The 21,592-nt window shown below is 42.2% G+C and overlaps 1 protein-coding gene and 1 pseudogene across 1 annotated transcript in view; both read left to right on the top strand.

Moving 5' to 3' along the window:
- The window catches only part of LOC125107005 (putative tetratricopeptide repeat protein 41), a 96,174-nt gene that overhangs the window by 44,588 nt on the left and 29,994 nt on the right, over positions 1–21,592 (top strand). The window contains exon 9 of the mRNA XM_047741547.1: positions 16,762–16,901. Coding sequence (XP_047597503.1) covers positions 16,762–16,901 — 140 coding nt within the window. The remainder of the gene's footprint in view (positions 1–16,761; positions 16,902–21,592) is intronic.
- LOC125107938 (calmodulin-alpha-like) lies at positions 13,421–14,037 on the top strand (annotated as a pseudogene).

Raw genomic sequence — 21,592 nt, 5'->3', positions numbered from 1 at the left:
TGGAATGGGTTTAATTATAGCAGGAGTCCTATAATAGTCCCAGGAGGCATTCCAGTGGTCTGGTTGGCTGTCTGGGCCCCCCAGACATTGTTTTTCCTACCGTGGTTCTGTAGCCACACACAGCCCTGAGACAATGGGGCCTCCTAGGGTGCTGCTGGAGGCAAGACCCTTAAACTGGAATGTGCTTTCAAAGGGGTTTTTGAGAAACCCTGTTTTATGGTCTGCAGTCTCAGGGGTGGCTTGCCAATCCAGCCCAGTCCTCCCTTCTCATAACGAGGTCTGGGCAGGCAGGCTTGTAATGATGACCAGCTAATGCTCGGAATCAGTGTGGCGGTGGTTGCTGAGTGCCTGCGTCGTAGTGAGCCTGGTGCTAGATGCCAGGGGTGCCACAGCCCACGGGACACAGGGTTCCTGCCGTGATGAAGCTTATGGTGGAGTGTAAAACAGACACTCCCGAGAAGTTCAGCCTGAAGGAGTGGGACATCGTGGTGGACAAAGGGCGGAGGGGACAGCATGTTTGAGGGCCACGAGTCGAGGGCGAGAGTAACAAACCTGAAGATCTGAGCAAGTCCTGTACCGGTACAAGAGAGCATGGGTAGGCTCGTCAGCCGGCCGGGGGAGTGGAGGAGTGTGTAAGGACTCTTTCTGCTGCAGGAGGCTGTGCTGCTGCCAGAATGCATGTCCTGCCTGGCTTAGGGCGCCTGCCGCTCGACTCTGTGGTTTGGCTCCCCCTGGTGGCTGTGACAAGAACCAGAGCCCTAACTTGTCCGGTTGGTGGGAAAGAAGATTCTGAGTCCGGACATTGCTTCTCCCCAGGTGCTTCCTGCCTGCCCACTTGCCGCCTGGGTTTGCCCCTCCTGGCGGGATGCATCCTGGCATGTTAGTCTCTGACTGATGGCCAATAGAGAGGGCTTGGAGCCCACAGGACAACTTTGATGGTTGGCTCAATTTTTTTTACTTTTTAAAAAGTTTTTATTAATAATTTTCTGTAACCAGTGACAGTATCTTAAATTCATTTTATTTTTATTTTTTAAAAATTTTAATTAATTTTTTAATTTTAAAATAAACATATAATGTATTTTTATCCCCAGGGGTACAGGTCTGTGAATCAGTTGGCTCAATTTTTATAGATTATCTGTGACATGGTAAGCTTGGTTTTGACTGGAGTCCTAGGTCACATCAAAGTGGAGAAAATCCATTTCTGGCTGCAGTTGCATTTTTAGGCAAAGTCAAACACCAGAAGAGACAGACTACAAACAGATGTGGCAGAAGGATGGGTCCCAGCATGGCTTCATCTTGACAGATGGCTGGCTACCCTCCAGGTGGCAGATGTGGTGGGTTGGAGAGTATCATTTCGCTTTTAAGGGGCAGACTTTCTTACCAGTGCAAAGGGTAAATGCATTGAATTACAGGATCTTGTCTGCAGGTTGTAGAAAATGGGGCAATATCAGCTTTTCATGACTAAAATCGGATGTTTTGCCCTTGATGCCTTTGAAAACTTCTAAATATTTTAGATAAATGGAACAAAACGATTTATTAAAAACAACTTTATTTTATTTAAAAAAAAAATTTAAAGATTTTATCTATTTATTTGACAGAGAGAGAGAGAGAGAACAAGCAGAGGGAACAACAGATGGAAAGGAAGAAGCAGACTCCCCACTGAGGAGGGAACCCAACTCAGAGCTTGATCCCAGGATCCCAGGATCATGACCTGAGCTGAAGGCAGATGCTTAACCAACTGAGCTACCCAGGAGCCCCTATTAAAAAAACAATTTTAAGAAAGCTCTACAGAAAAATGGAAAGAACAAAAGATGCAATTTTCAACAGCTACAGAAAATATTAAAAAATCTAAGAATAAATGTAACAAGAAATATGTAAGATCTTTATTTTTATATTTAATTTTTATTTTTTTAAGATTTTATTTATTTATTTGACAAAGAGAGACACAGCAAGAGAGGAAACAAAAGCAGAGGAAGTGGGAGAGGGAGAAGCAGGTTTCCCGCTGAGCAGGGAGCCCGATGTGGGGCTCTATCCCAGGACCCTGGAATCAGGACCTGAGCCGAAGGCAGACGCTTAATGACTGAGCCACCCAGGCGTCCCCGGATCTTTATTTTTATAAAAACAGTTTCAGAATTACAGAAAACAAAATTTTAGTATATGGAGAGACATACCATATTCTTGGATGGGACAACTCAAGGTTGTAAAACTACCAGTTCTTCCACAGTTGACTTGTGTATATAAAACAGTTCTAATTGAAATCTCAATGGGATTAAAACATTTCTAAATTTTCAAAATGATTTTAAAGTTCTTGGAGGAAAAATATCTGAGAGTGAGAGTTTAAAATAATGAGAGCAATTTGAGTATGAACTTATTTAAACCTGTTATGAAGCTGTAATGATTTTAAAAATACTACTGGGAGCAAAAATAGATAGCTCAGTGGAACAAAACAGAAAGCTCGGGTATCAACTCAGGTATAGATGTAAAAAAATTAGGGGCTCCTGGGTCGTTCAGTTGGTTAAGTGTCTGCCTTGGGATCCAGGTCATGATCCCCAGAGTCCTGGGATTGAGCCCCACGTTGGACTCTCATTGGGGAGCCTCCTTCTCCCTCTGCCTCTCCCCTGGCTCATACTCGCTTGCTCTCTCTTTTTTATATAAATAAAATATAAATTTTATTTATATTTTGTTTATTTAATAAACAAAATATAAATAAAATTTATATTTTATTTATTAAATAAACAAAATATAAATTTTATTTATATTTTGTTTATTTAATAAATAAAATATAAATAAATGATAGAAGCTTTTCAGATAAGGAGGATCATGGACTAAATAGTGCTATGATAATGGTTCACTATTTAGTAAAGTTAAATTACTTGCACCATCACACCAAAACAAATTACAGAATGACTGGAGTGAAATGTAAAGAAATAAAATTTTACATTAAAAACCTGTAAGAAAATGTCAATGAGTCAAGCAAGAAAGCAAAAAGTGAATCACAAAGAAACTAATTAATAAAGCTATCTAAACAGGGTGAAATTACTACATGCAAACCAAAACAACACAACTCAGAAAACTAGAAACACAGTTGTAAGACCAGTGATAACTGAGAAAAATATTTGTAACATACATGGTGGGCAAAGGATTGATATTTTTAATAAGTAAAATGCTCTTAAGTGAGGAAATAATGAGCACTTCAATAAAAACAGGTAAGATCATGAGCAGGCCATCCAAAGAACATGTTCAGTTCTTGTCTGACTCTACTTCTTAACGTCCCGTGGATATGTTTGATGGTGCCCTTCTCTTCCAAACATTCTGGCCTCTTCACTGCTGCTGACACAACCTCCCCTGGTTCATCTTCCATCTCTCTGGCTCTTCCTTTCTGTCTCTTTTGTTAGCTCCCCTTTTCTACCTGGCTTCTCAGTGTTTGAGTTCTTTATGGTTCTTTTCTTCTTCTTTTTTTTTTTTTTTAATTTTTTTTTTTCAGCATAACAGTATTCATTATTTTTGCACCACACCCAGTGCTCCATGCAATCCGTGCCCTCTACAATACCCACCACCTGGTGCCCCCAACCTCCCACCCCCCACCCCTTCAAAATTCTCAGATCGTTTTTCAGAGTCCATAGTCTCTCATGGTTCACCTCCCCTTCCAATTTCCCTCAACTCCCTTCTCCTCTCCATCTCCCCTTGTCCTCCATGCTATTTGTTATGCTCCACAAATAAGTGAAACCATATGATAATTGACTCTCTCTGCTTGACTTATTTCACTCAGCATAATCTCTTCCAGTCCCGTCCATGTTGCTACAAAACTTGGGGATTCATCCTTTCTTTCTTTTTTTTTTTTTTTTTTTTTACAGCTTTATAAACATATATTTTTATCCCCAGGGGTACAGGTCTGCGAATCGCCAGGTTTACACACTTCACAACACTCACCATAGCACATACCCTCCCCAATATCCATAACCCCACCCCCTCTCCCAACCCCCTCCCCCCATCAACCCTCAGTTTGTTTTGTGAGATTAAGAGTCACTTATGGTTTGTCTCCCTCCCAATCCCATCTTGTTTCATTTACTCTTCTCCTACCCCCTCGACCCCCCATGTTGCATCTCCTCTCCCTCATATCAGGGAGATCATATGATAGTTGTCTTTCTCCGATTGACTTATTTCGCTAAGCATGATACCCTCTAGTTCCATCCACGTCGTCGCAAATGGCAAGATTTCATTTCTTTTGATGGCTGCATAGTATTCCATTGAGTATATATACCACATCTTCTTTATCCATTCGTCTGTAGATGGACATCTAGGTTCTTTCCATAGTTTGGCTATTGTAGACATTGCTGCTATAAACATTCGGGTGCACGTGCCCCTTCGGATCACTACGTTTGTATCTTTAGGGTAAATACCCAGCAGTGCAATTGCAGGGTCATAGGGTAGTTCTATTTTCAACATTTTGAGGAACCTCCATGCTGTTTTCCAGAGTGGTTGCACCAGCTTGCATTCCCACCAACAGTGTAGGAGGGTTCCCCTTTCTCCGCATCCTCGCCAGCATCTGTCATTTCCTGACTTGTTAATTTTAGCCATTCTGACTGGTGTGAGGTGATATCTCATGGTGGTTTTGATTTGTATTTCCCTGATGCCGAGTGATATGGAGCACTTTTTCATGTGTCTGTTGGCCATCTGGATGTCTTCTTTGCAGAAATGTCTGTTCATGTCCTCTGCCCATTTCTTGATTGGATTATTTGTTCTTTGGGTGTTGAGTTTGCTAAGTTCTTTATAGATTTTGGACACTAGCCCTTTATCTGATATGTCATTTGCAAATATCTTCTCCCATTCTGTCAGTTGTCTTTTGGTTTTTTTAACTGTTTCCTTTGCTGTGCAAAAGCTTTTGATCTTGATAAAATCCCAAAAGTTCATTTTTGCCCTTGCTTCCCTTGCCTTTGGTGATGTTCCTAGGAAGATGTTGCTGCGGCTGACGTCGAAGAGGTTGCTGCCTGTGTTCTCCTCGAGGATTTTGATGGATTCCTTTCTCACATTGAGATCCTTCATCCATTTTGAGTCTATTTTCGTGTGTGGTGTAAGGAAATGATCCAATTTCATTTTTCTGCATGTGGCTGTCCAATTTTCCCAACACCATTTATTGAAGAGGCTGTCTTTGTTCCATTGGACATTCTTTCCTGCTTTGTCGAAGATGAGTTGACCATAGAGTTGAGGGTCCATTTCTGGGCTCTCTATTCTGTTCCATTGATCTACGTGTCTGTTTTTGTGCCAGTACCATGCTGTCTTGATGATGACAGCTTTGTAATAGAGCTTGAAGTCCGGAATTGTGATGCCACCTACTTTGGCTTTCTTTTTCAATATTCCTTTGGCTATTCGAGGTCTTTTCTGGTTCCATATAAATTTTAGGATGATTTGTTCCATTTCTTTGAAAAAAAATGGATGGTACTTTGATAGGAATTGCATTAAATGTGTAGATTGCTTTAGGTAGCATAGACATTTTCACAATATTTATTCTTCCAATCCAGGAGCATGGAACATTTTTCCATTTCTTTGTGTCTTCCTCAATTTCTTTCATGAATACTTTATAGTTTTCTGAGTATAGATTCTTAGTCTCTTTGGTTAGGTTTATTCCTAGGTATCTTATAGTTTTGGGTGCAATTGTAAATGGGATGGACTCCTTAATTTCTCTTTCTTCTGTCTTGTTGTTGGTGTAGAGAAATGCAACTGATTTCTGTGCATTGATTTTATATCCTGACACTTTACTGAATTCCTGTACAAGTTCTAGCAGTTTTGGAGTGGAGTCTTTTGGGTTTTCCACATAGAGTATCATATCATCTGCGAAGAGTGATAGTTTGACTTCTTCTTTGCCGATTTGGATGCCTTTAATTTCCTTTTGTTGTCTGATTGCTGAGGCTAGGACTTCTAGTACTATGTTGAATAGCAGTGGTGATAACGGACATCCCTGCCGTGTTCCTGACCTTAGCGGAAAAGCTTTCAGTTTTTCTCCATTGAGAATGATATTTGCGGTGGGTTTTTCATAGATGGCTTTGATAATATTGAGGTATGTGCCATCTATCCCTACACTTTGAAGAGTTTTGATCAGGAAGGGATGCTGTACTTTGTCAAATGCTTTTTCAGCATCTATGGAGAGTATCATATGGTTCTTGTTCTTTCTTTTATTAATGTGTTGTATCACATTGATTGATTTGCGGATGTTGAACCAGCCTTGCAGCCCTGGAATAAATCCCACTTGGTCGTGGTGAATAATCCTTTTAACGTACTGTTGAATCCTATTGGCTAGTATTTTGGCGAGAATTTTTGCATCTGTGTTCATCAAGGATATTGGTCTGTAGTTCTCTTTTTTGTTGGGATCCTTGTCTGGTTTTGGGATCAAGGTGATGCTGGCCTCATAAAATGAGTTTGGAAGTTTTCCTTCTATTGCTATTTTTTGGAACAGTTTCAGGAGAATAGGAATTAATTCTTCTTTAAATGTTTGGTAGAATTCCCCTGGGAAGCCATCTGGCCCTGGGCTTTTGTTTGTTTGGAGATTTTTGATGACTGTTTCAATCTCCTTACTGGTTATGGGTCTGTTCAGGCTTTCTATTTCTTCCTGGTTCAGTTGTGGTAGTTTATATGCCTCTAGGAATGCATCCATTTCTTCCAGATTGTCAAATTTGTTGGCGTAGAGTTGCTCATAGTATGTTCTTATAATTGTCTGTATTTCTTTGGTGTTCGTTGTGATCTGTCTTCTTTCATTCATGATTTTATTTATTTGGGTCCTCTCTCTTTTCTTTTTGATAAGTCTGGCCAGGGGTTTATCAATCTTATTAATTCTTTCAAAGAACCAGCTCCTAGTTTCGTTGATTTGTTCTATTGTTTTTTTGGTTTCTATTTCATTGATTTCTGCTCTGATCTTTATGATTTCTCTTCTCCTGCTGGGTTTAGGGTTTCTTTCTTGTTCTTTCTCCAGCTCCTTTAGGTGTAGGGTTAGGTTGTGTACCTGAGACCTTTCTTGTTTCTTGAGAAAGGCTTGTACCGCTATATATTTACCTCTCAGGACTGCCTTTGTTGTGTCCCACAGATTCTGAACCGTTGTGTTTTCATTATCATTTGTTTCCATAAATTTTTTCAATTCTTCTTTGATTTCCTGGTTGACCCATTCATTCTTTAGAAGGATGCTGTTTAGTCTCCATGTATTTGGGCTCTTTCCAAATTTCCTCTTGTTATTGAGTTCTAGCTTTAGAGCATTGTGGTCTGAAAATATGCAGGGAATGATCCCAATCTTTTGATACCGGTTGAGACTTGATTTAGGACCAAGAATGTGATCTATTCTGGAGAATGTTCCATGTGCACTAGAGAAGAATGTGTATTCTGTTGCTTTGGGATGAAATGTTTTGAATATATCTGTGATGTCCATCTGGTCCAGTGTGTCATTTAAGGCCTTGATTTCCTTGTTGATCTTTTGCTTGGATGATCTGTCCATTTCAGTGAGGGGAGTGTTAAAATCCCCTACTATTATTGTATTCTTGTCGATGTGTTTCTTTGATTTTGTTATTAATTGGTTTATATAGTTGGCTGCTCCCACGTTAGGGGCATAGATATTTAAAATTGTTAGATCTTCTTGTTGGACAGTTCCTTTGAGTATGATATAGTGTCCTTCCTCATCTCTTATTATAATCTTTGTCTTAAAATCTAATTGATCTGATATAAGGATTGCCACTCCTGCTTTCTTCTGATGTCCATTAGCATGGTAAATTCTTTTCCACCCCCTCACTTTAAACCTGGAGGTGTCTTCGGGTGTAAGATGAGTTTCTTGTAGGCAACATATAGATGGTTTTTGTTTTTTTATCCATTCTGATACCCTGTGTCTTTTGATTGGGGCCTTTAGCCCATTAACATTCAGGGTAAGTATTGAGAGATATGAATTTAGTGCCATTGTATTGCCTTTAAGGTGACTGTTATTGTATATTGTCTCTGTTCCTTTCTGATCTACTACTTTGAGGGTCTCTCTTTGCTTAGAGGACCCCTTTCAATATTTCCTGTAGAGCTGGTTTGGTATTTGCAAATTCTTTCAGTTTTTGTTTGTCCTGGAAACTTTTAATCTCTCCGTCTATTTTCAATGATAGCCTAGCTGGATATAGTATTCTTGGCTGCATGTTTTTCTCATTTAGTACTCTGAATATATCATGCCAGCTCTTTCTGGCCTGCCAGGTCTCTGTGGATAAGTCTGCTGCCAATCTAATATTTTTACCATTGTACGTTACAGACTTCTTTTCCCGGGCTGCTTTCAGGATCTTTTCTTTGTCACTAAGACTTGTCAATTTTACTATTAGGTGACGGGGTGTAGACCTATTCTTATTGATTTTGAGGGGGGTTCTCTGAACCTCCTGGATTTTGATGCTTGTTCCCTTTGCCATATTGGGGAAATTCTCTCCAATAATTCTCTCCAATATACCTTCTGCTCCCCTCTCTGTTTCCTCTTCTTCTGGAATCCCAATTATTCTAATGTTGTTTCGTCTTATGGTGTCACTTATCTCTCGAATTCTCCCCTCGTGGTCCAGTAGCTGTTTGTCCCTCTTTTGCTCAGCTTCTTTATTCTCTGTCATTTGGTCTTCTATATCGCTAATTCTTTCTTCTGCCTCATTTATCCTAGCAGTGAGAGCCTCCATTTTTGATTGCACCTCATTAATAGCTTTTTTGATTTCAACTTGGTTAGATTTTAGTTCTTTTATTTCTCCAGAGAGGGCTTTTATATCTCCCGAGAGGGTTGCTTTAATATCTTCCATGCCTTTTTCAAGCCCGGCTAGAACCTTGAGAATCGTCATTCTGAACTCTATATCTGACATATTACCAATGTCTGTATTGATTAGGTCCCTAGCCTTTGGTACTGCCTCTTGTTCTTTTTTTTGTTGTGAATTTTTCCGCCTTGTCATTTTGTCCAGATAAGAGTTCATGAAGGAGCAAGTAAAATACTAAAAGTGTGGCAACATCCCCAGGAAAATATGCTTTAGCCAAATCAGAAGAGATCCCGAATTGTGAGGGGGGAGAAAGGGGATAAAAAGGGGTTCAGAGAGAAAGAAAAAAAAAAAAAGAAACTATTAAAAAAAAGAAAGCCCATAAAGAAAAAATATAAAAAGAGGAAAAAATATATATATATTAGATAAACTATTTAAAAAACGTTAAAAAAAGAAAACGGTAAAAGAAAAAAAATTCAGCAGAAGAAGAGAAAAAGAAAAAAAATTGAAAAAGAAAAAAAAATTAAATTAACTGCAAGGCTAAAAAATCATGGGGAGAAAGCCATGAGTTCTGTGCTTTGCTTTCCTCTCCTCTGGAATTCCGCCGCTCTCCTTGGTAGGTGAACTTGGTCCTGGCTGGGTTTCCCGTTGATATTCTGGGGGAGGGCCCCATTGTAGTGATTCTCAAGCGTCTTTGCCCCAGGCGGAGTTGCACCGCCCTTACCCGGGGCCGCGCTGAGTCATCCGCTCGGGTTCGCTTTCGGGAGCTTTTGTTCCCTGAGCGCTTTCCGTAGAGTCCGGAGGACGGGAATGAAGATGGCGGCCTCCCGGTCTCCGGCCCGGAGGAGCCGAGAGCCCGGGGCCCCACTCCTCAGTGCGCCCTCAGAGGACAGCGCCCAATGACTCCCGCCACCCTGGCCTCCGGCCACGCTCCGAGCTGACCGAGCCTGCGACCGGTTCAAGGCAACCCCGAGCTGAGAGTCACTCCTCGGCTCTGTCTCTGCAGCCGGCTTCCCCGTTCTAATACCAGTAAGCTCTGTGACACTCAGACACCCCCGATCCTTCTGCGACCCTGCGGGACCTGAGGCCGCGCTTACCCCGCCTGGGCTTCCAGTTAAGCCTCTGGAGCGATGTCCCTCAGCGGAACAGACTTTTAAAAGTCCTGATTTTGCTCCGTTGCTCCGCCACTCGCCGGGAGCCGGCCCCTCCCGCCGCAGTCTATCTTCCCGTCGCTTTGGATTCACTTCTCCGCCAGTCCTACCTTGCAGAAAGTGGTTGATTTTCTGTTTCTGGAATTGCTGTTCTTCTTCTCTTCAATCTCCCGTTGGATTTGTAGGTGTTTGCAATCTTTAGATAAGCTATTTAGCTGATCTCCCGCTACCCGAAGTAGTCTCAGCCTGCTACTTCTCCGCCATCTTGACTCCTCAATCCAGAACAATTTATTAATAAGACTTTCTCTATTGAATTGTCTTTGCTGCTTTGTCAAAGATTGGTTGGACATCTGTCGAAGATTTTTATTGGGATTACATTGAATCTGTAGGTCTAGCATCTTAACAATGTTGAGTTTTCCAGCCCATCAACACAGAACCCCTCTCAGTATATTTAGATCTTTTTTTGATATCCTTCATCAGAGTTTTGTGGTTTTCTATATGTAGATCAAGTACATATTCTGTTGGATTTATACCTAAGCTTCTCATTTCTGGGGTGCTATTATAAATGGTATTGTAATTTAAATTTCCAATTCCAATTGTTCATTGCCAGCGTATAGGAAAGCAATTGGCTTTTGTATGTTAACCTTGTATCTTGTAACCTTGTTATAATTGCTTATTAGTTCTAGGAGGTTTTTGTTGGTTCTTTGGGATTTTCTACATAGATAAGCCTATCATTTGTGAACAGAAAGAGTTTTATTTCTTTCTTCCCAATATATATATATTTTATTTCCTTTTCTTGTCTTATTGCAGTAGCTAGGACTCCCAGTGTGATGTTGAATAGGAGTGGTGAGAGGGAACATCCTAACCCCAGCTCGTCATTGGTATCACTCTAGCGAGCCCCGCCACCATCACTTCTTACCTGACCAAGTGTTACAACCTTGGAACTGGCCTTCCTACTTTCAATTTTTTTTTTTTTTTTTTGCAATAAAGTCCATTGTCTGCTTAGTAGCCAGAACGAGCTTTTAGGAATGTAGACCAGATCATGTCACTTTCCAGATTAAGATCATTCCAGAGACTTGCTGTTTGCACTTATACTGAAATCTGAACTCCTCATCTTAATTTACAGTTCTTTGTGTAATCTGACCCCTGCATGCCCAAGTAGTGTCATTTTATAAGACTCTTCCCGTTGGCCTCTAGATGTCAGCCCCTCTGGCCTTCTTTCTGTCCTTCAAGTACATTCTGCCTTTGGGCCTTTGCACCAGCTGTTCCCTTTGCCAAGAATGTTCTTCCCACTCATATTTTAATAGGACCAGTTCTTTCTAGTTATTTAGATCTCAGCTGATGTGTTATTTTCTCAGAGTGGCTTCCCCAATCTGATATTATATCTAGTCATTCTCTGTCTTATAAATGAGATTTAATTCTTTGCATAGCTGTTACCTCTACCTGATTTTGTCTAGTTTGTTTCTTCTTCTTCTTCTTCTTCTCCTTCTCCTTCTCCTTCTCCTTCTCCTTCTCCTTCTTCTCCTTTTCCTCCTTCTCCCCCTCTCCCTCCCTCCCCCTTCCCATTCTTCTTCTTCTTCTTCTTCCTCCCTTCTTCTTCTTCCTCTCCTACTCCTTCTTCTTCTCCTCCTCCTCCCCCTCCCTTCCCCTTCCCATTCTTCTTCTTCTTCTTCTTCTTCTCCTCCTCCTCCTCCCTTCTCCCTCCTCCTCCCCTCCCTCTCCTCTCCCCTGCCCCCTCCTTCTCCTCCTCCTCCTTTCTTCTTCTTCTTCTCCTTCCTCTTCCTCCTCCTCTTCTTCCTCTTCTTCTTCCTCTTCTTCTTCTTCTTCTTCTTCTTCTTCCTCTTCTTCTTCTTCTTCTTCCTCTTCTTCCTCTTCCTCTTCTTCTTTCTCTTCCTCTTCTTCTTCTTCTTCTTCTTCCTCCTCCTCCTCCTCCTCTTCTTCTTCCTCTTCTTCCTCTTCCTCTTCCTCCTCTTCCTCTTTTTCTTCCTCCTCCTCCTCCTCCTCCTCCTCCTCTTCTTCTTCTTCTTCTTCTTCTTTCTTCTTTCTTCTTTCTTCTTTCTTCTTTCTTCTTTCTTCTTCTTCTCTCTCTGCTCCCTGTTGCCCTGTCTCTGACTCTCCCAGCTGCTGGAATGTAAGCTCCATAACAGAAGGACTCTGCCCCCTGTGTTCATTGCTGTAGCCCCAGTGCCTGCTAGGGCAGCAGCACCAGGTGTGGTGTGGCTGCCGAATGGCCCCTTCCTAGGTCTCCACCATGATCTGGAACTAAACACCTCACTCTCTCTGTTCTTCGGTCCCCATCTTTCAGTTCTCTAAGCACCTTGCTTTTTCCTGCCCAGCGCCTTTGCACGTGTTCCTCCTCTGCCCAGAATTCCCACACTGTCTCTCCCTCATTTTGCCTCAATACCTTCTACTTTTTAAAAAACTCTCAGCTCAATTGATATTTCTATGCAGAAACCTTCCACAGTTCATATCACCAACTCTTTCATGGTTCTTTTCATAGCTTGAATTTATATTCATTTCAATGATTCTGTGATAATCTATCTTCCCCACCATTCTGACAGCCCAGCTGGTGAGTCTCAGGTCTGCTTGGTCTCATCCTTTATCTACTGCACCCAGGGCAGCACTTGGCCCAGAGCAGGTACTCAGAGTACACTGGAAGTGGTTGTTGGAAGAATGAGTTCACTAAAGAATAAATACTGGATTTCATTGGTTCTTAAGAAGTAGACTTGCCCCAAACTTAACATTTCTGAAAAAGGATGCATCTTGCCATTGATGGCATCTTAGAGTTGATGAACATGTTTTTAATAAATACATTACTATATTCTGTTTCACTAGTAATCAAAGAAATGCAAATTAAAGCAAAATGCTATTTTTCAGGTACCAGGTGGACAATGATTTTTTTTTTTTAGTGAATTTTAAAACATTAAATAATGGGGGCATCTGGCTGGCTCCGTTGGTAGAGCATGTGACTCTTGCTCTCTGGGTTAGAACTTTTATCCCCATGTTAGGTGTAGAGATTACTTATAAAAAAAAAACAAAACTAAAAAACTAACAATAAAAAATAAAAACAATAACAATGTTGGTAAAGGTGTGAGGAAATAGGTACTTCTACATGCTACAGTAAGAGTTTATACTGGGACAATCTTTCTGGGGAGCAATTTGGCAATATATATTCAGAGTCTTAAAAATATTAATACCCTGTGGCTTATTCAATTTAACAGTTGCTCTAAGGAAGTAATGAGGGATATTTAAAAAGGCTTCTGCCAATGATTCTCACTAAATAACATTTAATAAATATTAAATAAAAAATTGTATGTAAATGAAAAAATTGAATAAGTAGTGGAAAATTGACTCAAGGTAATCTGTAAAATGGAATACAGTCCAATGGTAAGTACATGTGTTCTCAATTTTTAAAGATGTGGAAAAATATTCATAATACAATATATTTTTCAATAGACTGTAAGCTCCGTGAGGGCAGGAACCACGAATATTGCATTCGGTCTGTATTCAATATCTAGCACAGTGCCGACACATAAATATTTGTTGAATATGGAAGTGAAAAAGTAGGTGTTAGATATAACACGGAGTGGTGCTTGGATCCTAGAGGCAGGGCGCCCTTGCTCAGTAGGGTAGTGGTGGCTTCACAGTGCTGAGGGGACACCCCTGCCCACACAGCCCCTGCACTGGTGCACCCTTCCCCCCACCGTCCCCAGCCTTGCTTCCTCTGTGCTTCCTCCCTTCGCTCGCACCATGACTGATCAGCTGACTGAAGCACAGACTGCTGAATTCAGGGAGGTTTTTCCATACTTGACAAAGATGGCCATAGCGCCATCACAACAAAGGAACTTGGAGCTGTCATGGGGGTCACTGGGTCGGAACCCAACAGAAGCCAAATTACAAGATATAATCAATGAGGTGGATGCCGACGGTAATGGCACCATGGACTTCCCAGAATTTCTGACTATGATCGCTAGAAAAATGAAAGCCACAGTGAAGAAGAAATTCGGGAGACATTTCAACTCTTGATGAGGATGGCACTGGGGACATCAGTGTGGCGGAGCTTCATCATCCACAACCAGCTTAGGAGAAAAACAGATGAAGAAGGAGATGAAATGATCAGAGAAGCAGGTATCGATGGAGAGGACAAGTCAGGTATGAAGAATTTGTACAGATGGTGACTACAGGAAGAAGACCTACTTTCAACTCCCTCCCCCGACTCCAGAAGAATCAAATTGCATCTCTTACCGCTTGCAAAAAAAAAAAAAAGTTCACTTACGCATTCTGTTCCTATATAACAAAACTGAATGTCAGAAGCACTTTCTGTCCACATGCACAAAATCTGTGTGTGTGGGTTGGTGGTCCTCTCCCCTGAAGACCAAACCACACATCAGTTTTACGATAGAAACAGCTGTCCCACCTGAAGATAAGGAAGCACTTAGTGGACTCCTTTCAGTCCCATTCGCTACTGGTTATTAATACACTGGGCTGCCCAGTTTTTCATGCATGTGGCTTGACGATGGAACAGGTCAGGCATTAGTTTTACAAACAAAAAAATGAAAAAACAAATTAAAAACCTATTCAGATGGGTTCTAGTTCAGTCTGTTACTATAAATTGCCATAGCAGGTTTACCAAAAACAAACACTTAAAATTGGTTTACCTCAGGATCCTGTGCGGGAAAATGGGTGAAGGATAAACTGTCTAGACATAGCCCTCACCCCCGGAGGACAGACCCCCTCCCCCATCGTACTTCCGGGTGTCCCCACCCATGGTGACGATGACACTCCTCCTCGTGGCGTGCTGCGTGTGTCCGTTTAGCGTTCTCCACGTTGTACTAGAGAGAAATGGGTGTCAGGCTGTCACCCACACACATTTTCAAAAAGAAACCTTATCAAGGAAGCATCTGTGGACGGTGTGTTTTTGAAATTTTCTGAAGCATGACCTGGAGCCAGTGGAGTAGGCTGTGGCTGTGGACTTCATTGCAACCATCAACATTGCTGTTCAAGAAATTGCAGTTTACGGCCATTCCAAGTTGTAAATGCTAGTCTTTTTTTTTTTTCCTTCCAATAAAAAGGCCATTAACTAAAAAAAAAAAGCCCACATGCTGTAGGATGATCCCAATTTTATTAAAAAAAAAATGACTGTGGGTACGTGCTGAAGATAAGAGGCACATACAGAAATATGTGAAAGCAGTTTATCTGTGAAGAACGCAGTTACGTGTGGTTTTTGTTTTTCTTTGTACTTTTCTATATTTTTCCATGTTTCTATGAGGTACCCATATTAGTTTTATCATGAGAAAAGTTATTAGCTTGCCTGTTAAACTACACGTTGGTGTTAAAGGAATGAACATGAGGAATGTGGTCAGTGGCAGGAAGGATTCACGAAGGAAGTTTTCTTGGAGCCCATGAGATTGTTGAATTGAGGATTAAACAGAGTGAATGGATATTGTCCGTTCCAACCTGAGCCCTTGACAGGAATCTGGACCCAATAATCCTTGTGGAATTTGCAACGCCCCCCTCCCCCCCCTCCCCCCACCCCACCGCCCAAGCAAGAGCCTATTTGTTGGTTCTTTGTCCAGACCACTCTCGGCCTGCCTGCTCTAAACAGCTGCTTATAGTTCTTAGTTACCTTTGTGGCTTGGATTGACTCTCAGTTTTTTTTTTTTAGATATTATTTATTTATTTGAGAGAGAGCAAGAGATCACAAGCAGGTGGAGGAGCAGAGGGAGAAGGAGAAGCAGACTCCCCACTGAGCAGAGAGTCTGATGTGGGGTTCGATCCCAGGACCCTGAGATCATGACCTGAGCTGAAGGCAGCGGCTTAACCCACTGAGCCACCCAGGCGCCCAACGCCTCAGTTCTTATTCCCACCTTCGGTCCCTTTGCTCGGATGGGCACTGTGGATGAGAGTCTTGGACTCTCTTGAGCTCTCTCTCTCCCTTGGCTCTCATTTAGTTTTTGCTCTTGGCCTTGAAGCACTATAGCTATGGTTCAGAGCCTCTTGGCCTCTCTCTTGTGCTGAGAGCTGTGGCCTCATCTGCTGTGCTTGGCGTTGAGAGCCTAGAATGCTGCTTGACAGACAGTCGATGCTCAATACATATTTATTCCATGCACAAATGGTGATCCCTGGAAAAGTTGGCAGAAAGGAAGCAGGCATGTACTCAGTGTCCAGGTGGCCTATGGCAGGGCCAATGGAACAGCTGAAGAACATGGGATGTGTTTGTGTGAAATACATCAGATGCAATACTTTGAAATGTAACAATGGTTCCATGTAGAAGTTCAGATGCTGGAATGTTGGGGAAAAAGTTCTGGAAATGATGACTTTCGTCGTACCATGTATTTAACTGGGTTTTCAAGTTCAAAAATTTCATATATTTTCATTTGTGTATGAGAGGGCATAAAACACACATACACACACACACACTCATACACTCACACACACACCACACAAGGCATGTTCCTTATTTGATTCCTTTAACATTTTGTTCCTTCTAGTAAAGCCAGTAATTCAAGACAGTTGCAACAGAGGGCAGAGTTGTGTAAGTCATTTGAACACCTTTTTATTCTTGCCTGAAAATCACCCCCAAATACATATTACAGTGATATGTGGACTGTGCTGTGGAAATGCTCCTTTGACTCTCTGGTTTTCATTATTTACATATCAAGATTATTTAAAAGCATTAGGTTATTTTTCCTGTCATTGTTTCAAATACTTGGTAACGTGTGTAAGTGCTAATAAAAGCAAAGTGCTAATCCCTTGAGAGAGAAATACTGAAATATGGATAATGTATTTATAACTCCTGTATCAAGATTAAGTGATAGGGACTCTTTGGTCCTTTCCAGATATGCTTTATTTAGGATTACTTACCTTTCTTTCCAATGTAGTGCTGGAATGCAGGCTTTTTGAGGTTACCACCACTGACAAATGCCGATTAATGTTCTTTATTGCGAAATTTCTGAAGCTCGTGGGCAAGACCAGAGAAGCGGAAGAGCTGTTCTTGAGTGTCGAGAACATACTTGTGCAGGTAAAGTGGGAAATTACTTTAAATCCTTCAAATGCTGTTTTGTTCATATCAGATATTTTCAGATATCATTTACCTTTGTTCCCTTATAATGTCATCCGCAAACAGAGGACTTAATAATAAATAACAGATACTAATTTAATTACATTGATCAGGGAGGAAGCTGACTTTAATCCATAGCCCAAACTGTAGATTAGTACCAAAAAGTAGTAGATAGGTGGGAGCCATTTTTTGAAGGAATGAATACCAAGAAGTACAATTTTTGAGGGAAAAAAGAATGTCGATAAAGCAAAAGGAATAGAGTACTGGGTTGAAATGAACTAATAAGAAACAGGTTAAGGACTTGGTTATGGTTATAACTGGTTATAATTTTTACAAAAATATTGGAGAAGGTTGATTATCTTGTCTCTATCTTAATTTACTTTTTCTGAAATATTAAGTTTTAGCTTTGTTGACTATAATGAAAGTTTTACTCCTAATACATAACAATAACTGTGTATATGAGGACATTTAACTGGCCTTTAAAAAAATTATGTTTTTACTGATTTCGGTAGTGTTTATAGACCACGAATAGTGTAACCCAAGACAAAGCTGTTTTTATTTTAAAACAAAGAGCTTCACATTTTTATAAAACACTGCCTCTGCCTCCATCAGCACACACCTTTATAGAAAGAATTCTGTTTAAAGAGATTAGTAAGACTTAACATGGCAAGTCTCCTCATGGTAGAGGCCATGCTTATCTACCAATTTTTGTATCCTCCGTGGCATCTTACAACCTACAGCTGCCTAATAAACAAATCAGTGAATCAATTTGACTTTGCAAATACTTCACGTCCTTAGAAGGCGGCACAGAGTAGTGAATAGAGCGTGGGATGTTTTCGGGCTGACCCAGATTTAAAGAGCTTTGGCACTCACTGCTGTGTGACCTTGGTGAGAATTTTAACCTCTCTGACTCTGTTAATGGATTCTAGTATCTGTCTCAAGGGGTTGTTAACAGGGTCGAGTAAGAAAGTACGCAAAGCACTCCACACACCGTGTGGCTAACAGTGAGAGCTTAAGAACTGGTAGCTCTTGTGTTATTTCTGTCTGTGGCTTATAAAGTCCTGGGATGCCCAGGTTAGAAACAATAAGACCACTCGATTTAAGCTATCTTGGCCACTCTTTCATCTTCCAGGGGGTGGAGTCCGGTGATTCTCTGCTATCTTACTATTGACTGTGGAATTTTCCCCTGTGCCCCCAATTTTCTTTTTTTTCCACCAGGTCCAGATGACCATTACTGACAGGTGTCTGTCTAGAGAGTAGCACTTTTCTTACTAGGTCATCTCTGAGTGCCTGGTTCCAGTCATTCACTTAGTCATTCACTCTTTCATCCCCTCGGCTGACTCTCACTGAGGGCCTTGCCTCGCCTGTGAGGGAGCACTGTGCCGGGAGTTGGGGTGGTAGCAGTGAGCCAGGCAGGCATAGTTTCCGCCCTCAGGGAGCTCCCCGTCTAGCTGGAAGACACTGGAAACACGCAAAACAGCCATGAAGCAGAGCCTGTCAGATACGTGGTTGTGAGAGGATAAGACAGCTTCGTCGGAGGCGCGCCACAGCTTAGACATTCAAAGAAAATTTCCCTCCACAGAGCACTCCTTTGCGAGGCATCAATCTTATGATTCTGTTCTCAAAATATTTTTGCAACAATGCTTTGGGCCTAGCCACCATGGAGACTGTTAAAAGAATTTTCTTTAGGCTCTGAAGTTACTTCCAAAAGAGAAGTTCTAAAACTATTTTGGCAATAACAACATCTTTGAAATAGGTGCCTAACATTCTCAGAGGGAAGGATCTTGTTATTTGTGATGTATGCATTCTGCGTGTACGCCACTGTTGTAATCTCTTCAGCTTATTCAGGTCATTTAGGAATTTTAATGCAGCGGTTTTCAGCTGGGAGGTAGTTTTGGCGACACCGGAGCCATTTTTGGTTGTCACAACTTGGGGGTGGGTATTGCCACTGGCATCAGGTGGGTAGAAGCAAGGTGTACTGCTTGCTGTGTATCCTGCCTGCGTGGGACACCCCCTCCCCGCCGCTTGACTCACATAGCGCAGAGCTAGCCTGCCCTACATGTCAGTGGTGCTCAGGCTGAGAAGCTGATTTGATCGGTCTGTTGAAAAAGTAGATCTCAGGCTCTCCCCACTCCAGTTTCATAGTCAGTGTGGCAGGCAGCTGGAAAACCAAAAAATACTTTTGTGAACGAGCCTCTGGTTATGTGTCAGTGACTTACTTGTTAAGTGTGCAGAGCCAAGCTTTGGGGAGAGGAGGTCTGGGTGCGATGCCTTTGCTCTCCTCCTTGCTAGCCATGCGGGCTTGGGTGATTTATAGAACCTCATGGAGCCTCAGTTTCCCCACCTGTAGTAGAGGAGCAATAATCCCTATTTCATAGCGTTTCTCTAAATACCTACTGAAGTCACGTGTGGCAAGTGCTCAGCTCAGTCGGGGCTCCAGGGGTGATGGCTAGTGCAGACTGTGACCTGAGAGTGGAACTCTGCTTGTGCTAACACAATCACTGTGAAATATAAACAAATATTTACTGAGTGCCCACGAAGCTCTGTGCCTGGATGGTGAGATAGTCTGGAGTTAGAGGAGAGTGAAGGACCTGTTTTCATAAGGAGGAGGCTTGACAACATAGCACCAAATTTGCCATGCCGATGAGTACTTCTGGCAACGTGGGCAGTGAGAGTCAAGGGTGGCAGGACCTTGGTAGTTTGGTGGGGGCTCAGGAGCTGTCCCCCTCCCTGAGGCTTCTGCCCCACTCTAGACTAGAAATGTGGCCAGGACATGGGGAGGACTCAGGGAGACCCTGAGGACTTGAGCCTGGTTGACAGGCACAGAGAAATCCAGAGAGGAAGCTGATTTGGAGAGGAAGACGATAAATTTTAAATATTTCAGCTACTGAGTTTGCAGTTGGGGAAAGATATCCAAGTGGAGTCTCCAGCCAGCTGGAGGATAGGTAGTGTTGGAAATCTGGAGAGAGACTTGGTGGGGGACATCTACTTATATGCGAATGCCCAAACACGCAGGGAAACAAGGCCTCCAAGTGATGATAGGAACTGGTTCCTGGGAAGTTATTTATACCTAAAAGGAGACAAGGAAAGAAGAGCTTATAAAGGAGTGAGGGATTAGAGGAGTGTAGGGGGATCATAGTTTCCCCTGAACCAGGGAAGGAGGAGGGCTGCTTAGGGGGCTGGACAAATGAAGACCAAAAGAAGGCCCCTAATTCTGGTGAGTGTAGTCAGTGGTAACCCCAGAGATGGAAGGGGGTGGATGTGGGAGGAGCTGAACTGCAGGGCTTTAAGAGGCAAGTATGTCATAATGAAATGGAGAACCAGCACAAACTGATATTGGTTTGAGAAGCTTGTCAGTAATAGGAGAAAGATGAAAAGTCAAAGATATTATCAGCTTCAGGTGAGGTTTGATCCAGGAGATGTATGTCTGTGTGGAGCAGGAAAGGAGCCAGGGAGATGGGCAGATTGGAGATGCCAGTGGAAACTCTGTTCAGGGAACAGGACTCTTGAGAGTTCAGGGGGCAGTGGGTCCTTGAAAAGGAGGTTGGGCATCTCTTCCTCTGAGATAGGCAGGAGGGAAGAAAATGGGTGGAAACACTGGTAACTTGAAATTAATTGAAAAAAAAAAGGGTAAATGAAGTATACAGACTTTAATTTTCCAAGATCTTTCCCCGCTTTCAAAGTAAGTAATGTACCCCGCTCCTGAATGTTTAGCCCTGCAAGTGATTGGAAAGACTACATTTCCCAGCTTTCCTTGGAGCTAGAGATGAGCACGTGCCCGAGTTTGGGCTGGTGCCACATTAAGGGAGAGTGATATGGGTAACTTCTAAGAGGTTTTCATGAAGTGAAGAGTCTGATCTTCTCCTCTTTCCTCCTTCCTGCTGGTTGGACTGTGGCTATGATGGCTGGAGATGGAGCAGCCATTTTAGACCAAGAGGCGTCCTTGGAAATAGAGGTCAGGCAAGGTCAGGAAACAGGTTAAAAGGAATCTGAGTCTCTGACATCATGATATGTCTGTAGCTCCAGGCCACCTATTTCCTGACTTGCATGAGGGAGATATCAAGTCACTATTCATTTGGGTTTTCTGTTACTTGCAGCCATTCATGATCCGAACCAATATCTGAGGGCAGTCTTACAGGGTTCGTCAATATAGTCAGAATGGAGGTGGGGGACAGGAAGAGTGAGCAGTAGGGGTGAGATCTAGGATAGCCGCTGAGAAGGGGCACTTTTAAAGATACATATGAGGGATGCTTGAAAGAGCTGTGGCCTCTGCCCCAGAGATTCCTTACCACACCTGGCTGCCTCCAGGGCTGAGGAGATCCAAATCTCTGAGTAGAGGTAACCTGTTTCCAAAACACTTACTAGAAAGCTCTTGGGTCACGCTGCTGCAGGTCCGTTGGCATGGGGAGCACTTTCAACAGGTGCAGAGCACAAAGAATTCATGCCAAGCAGCCAGGCTCAGCCAGTCCTTTCCTGGGCTCACACTGTGGTAGAGCAGGAAGTATTACAGAACCAATGAGGGTGATGGTTCATTTGAATAGGGCCTCAGTTCTCAGATATATTCTGGTTAATATTACATTTCCTGAAATGAGATTAAGTAGTAAGATAACTCGTCCTTAACTCTCATTTCTTGCACTGGACATTTAGAAAAT

Source organism: Lutra lutra, chromosome 8, assembly GCF_902655055.1.
Source record: "Lutra lutra chromosome 8, mLutLut1.2, whole genome shotgun sequence".
Taxonomy (NCBI): domain Eukaryota; kingdom Metazoa; phylum Chordata; class Mammalia; order Carnivora; family Mustelidae; genus Lutra; species Lutra lutra.
The sequence above is the reverse complement of the archived record's forward strand: the minus strand, read 5'-3'. Positions and strand labels throughout refer to the sequence as shown.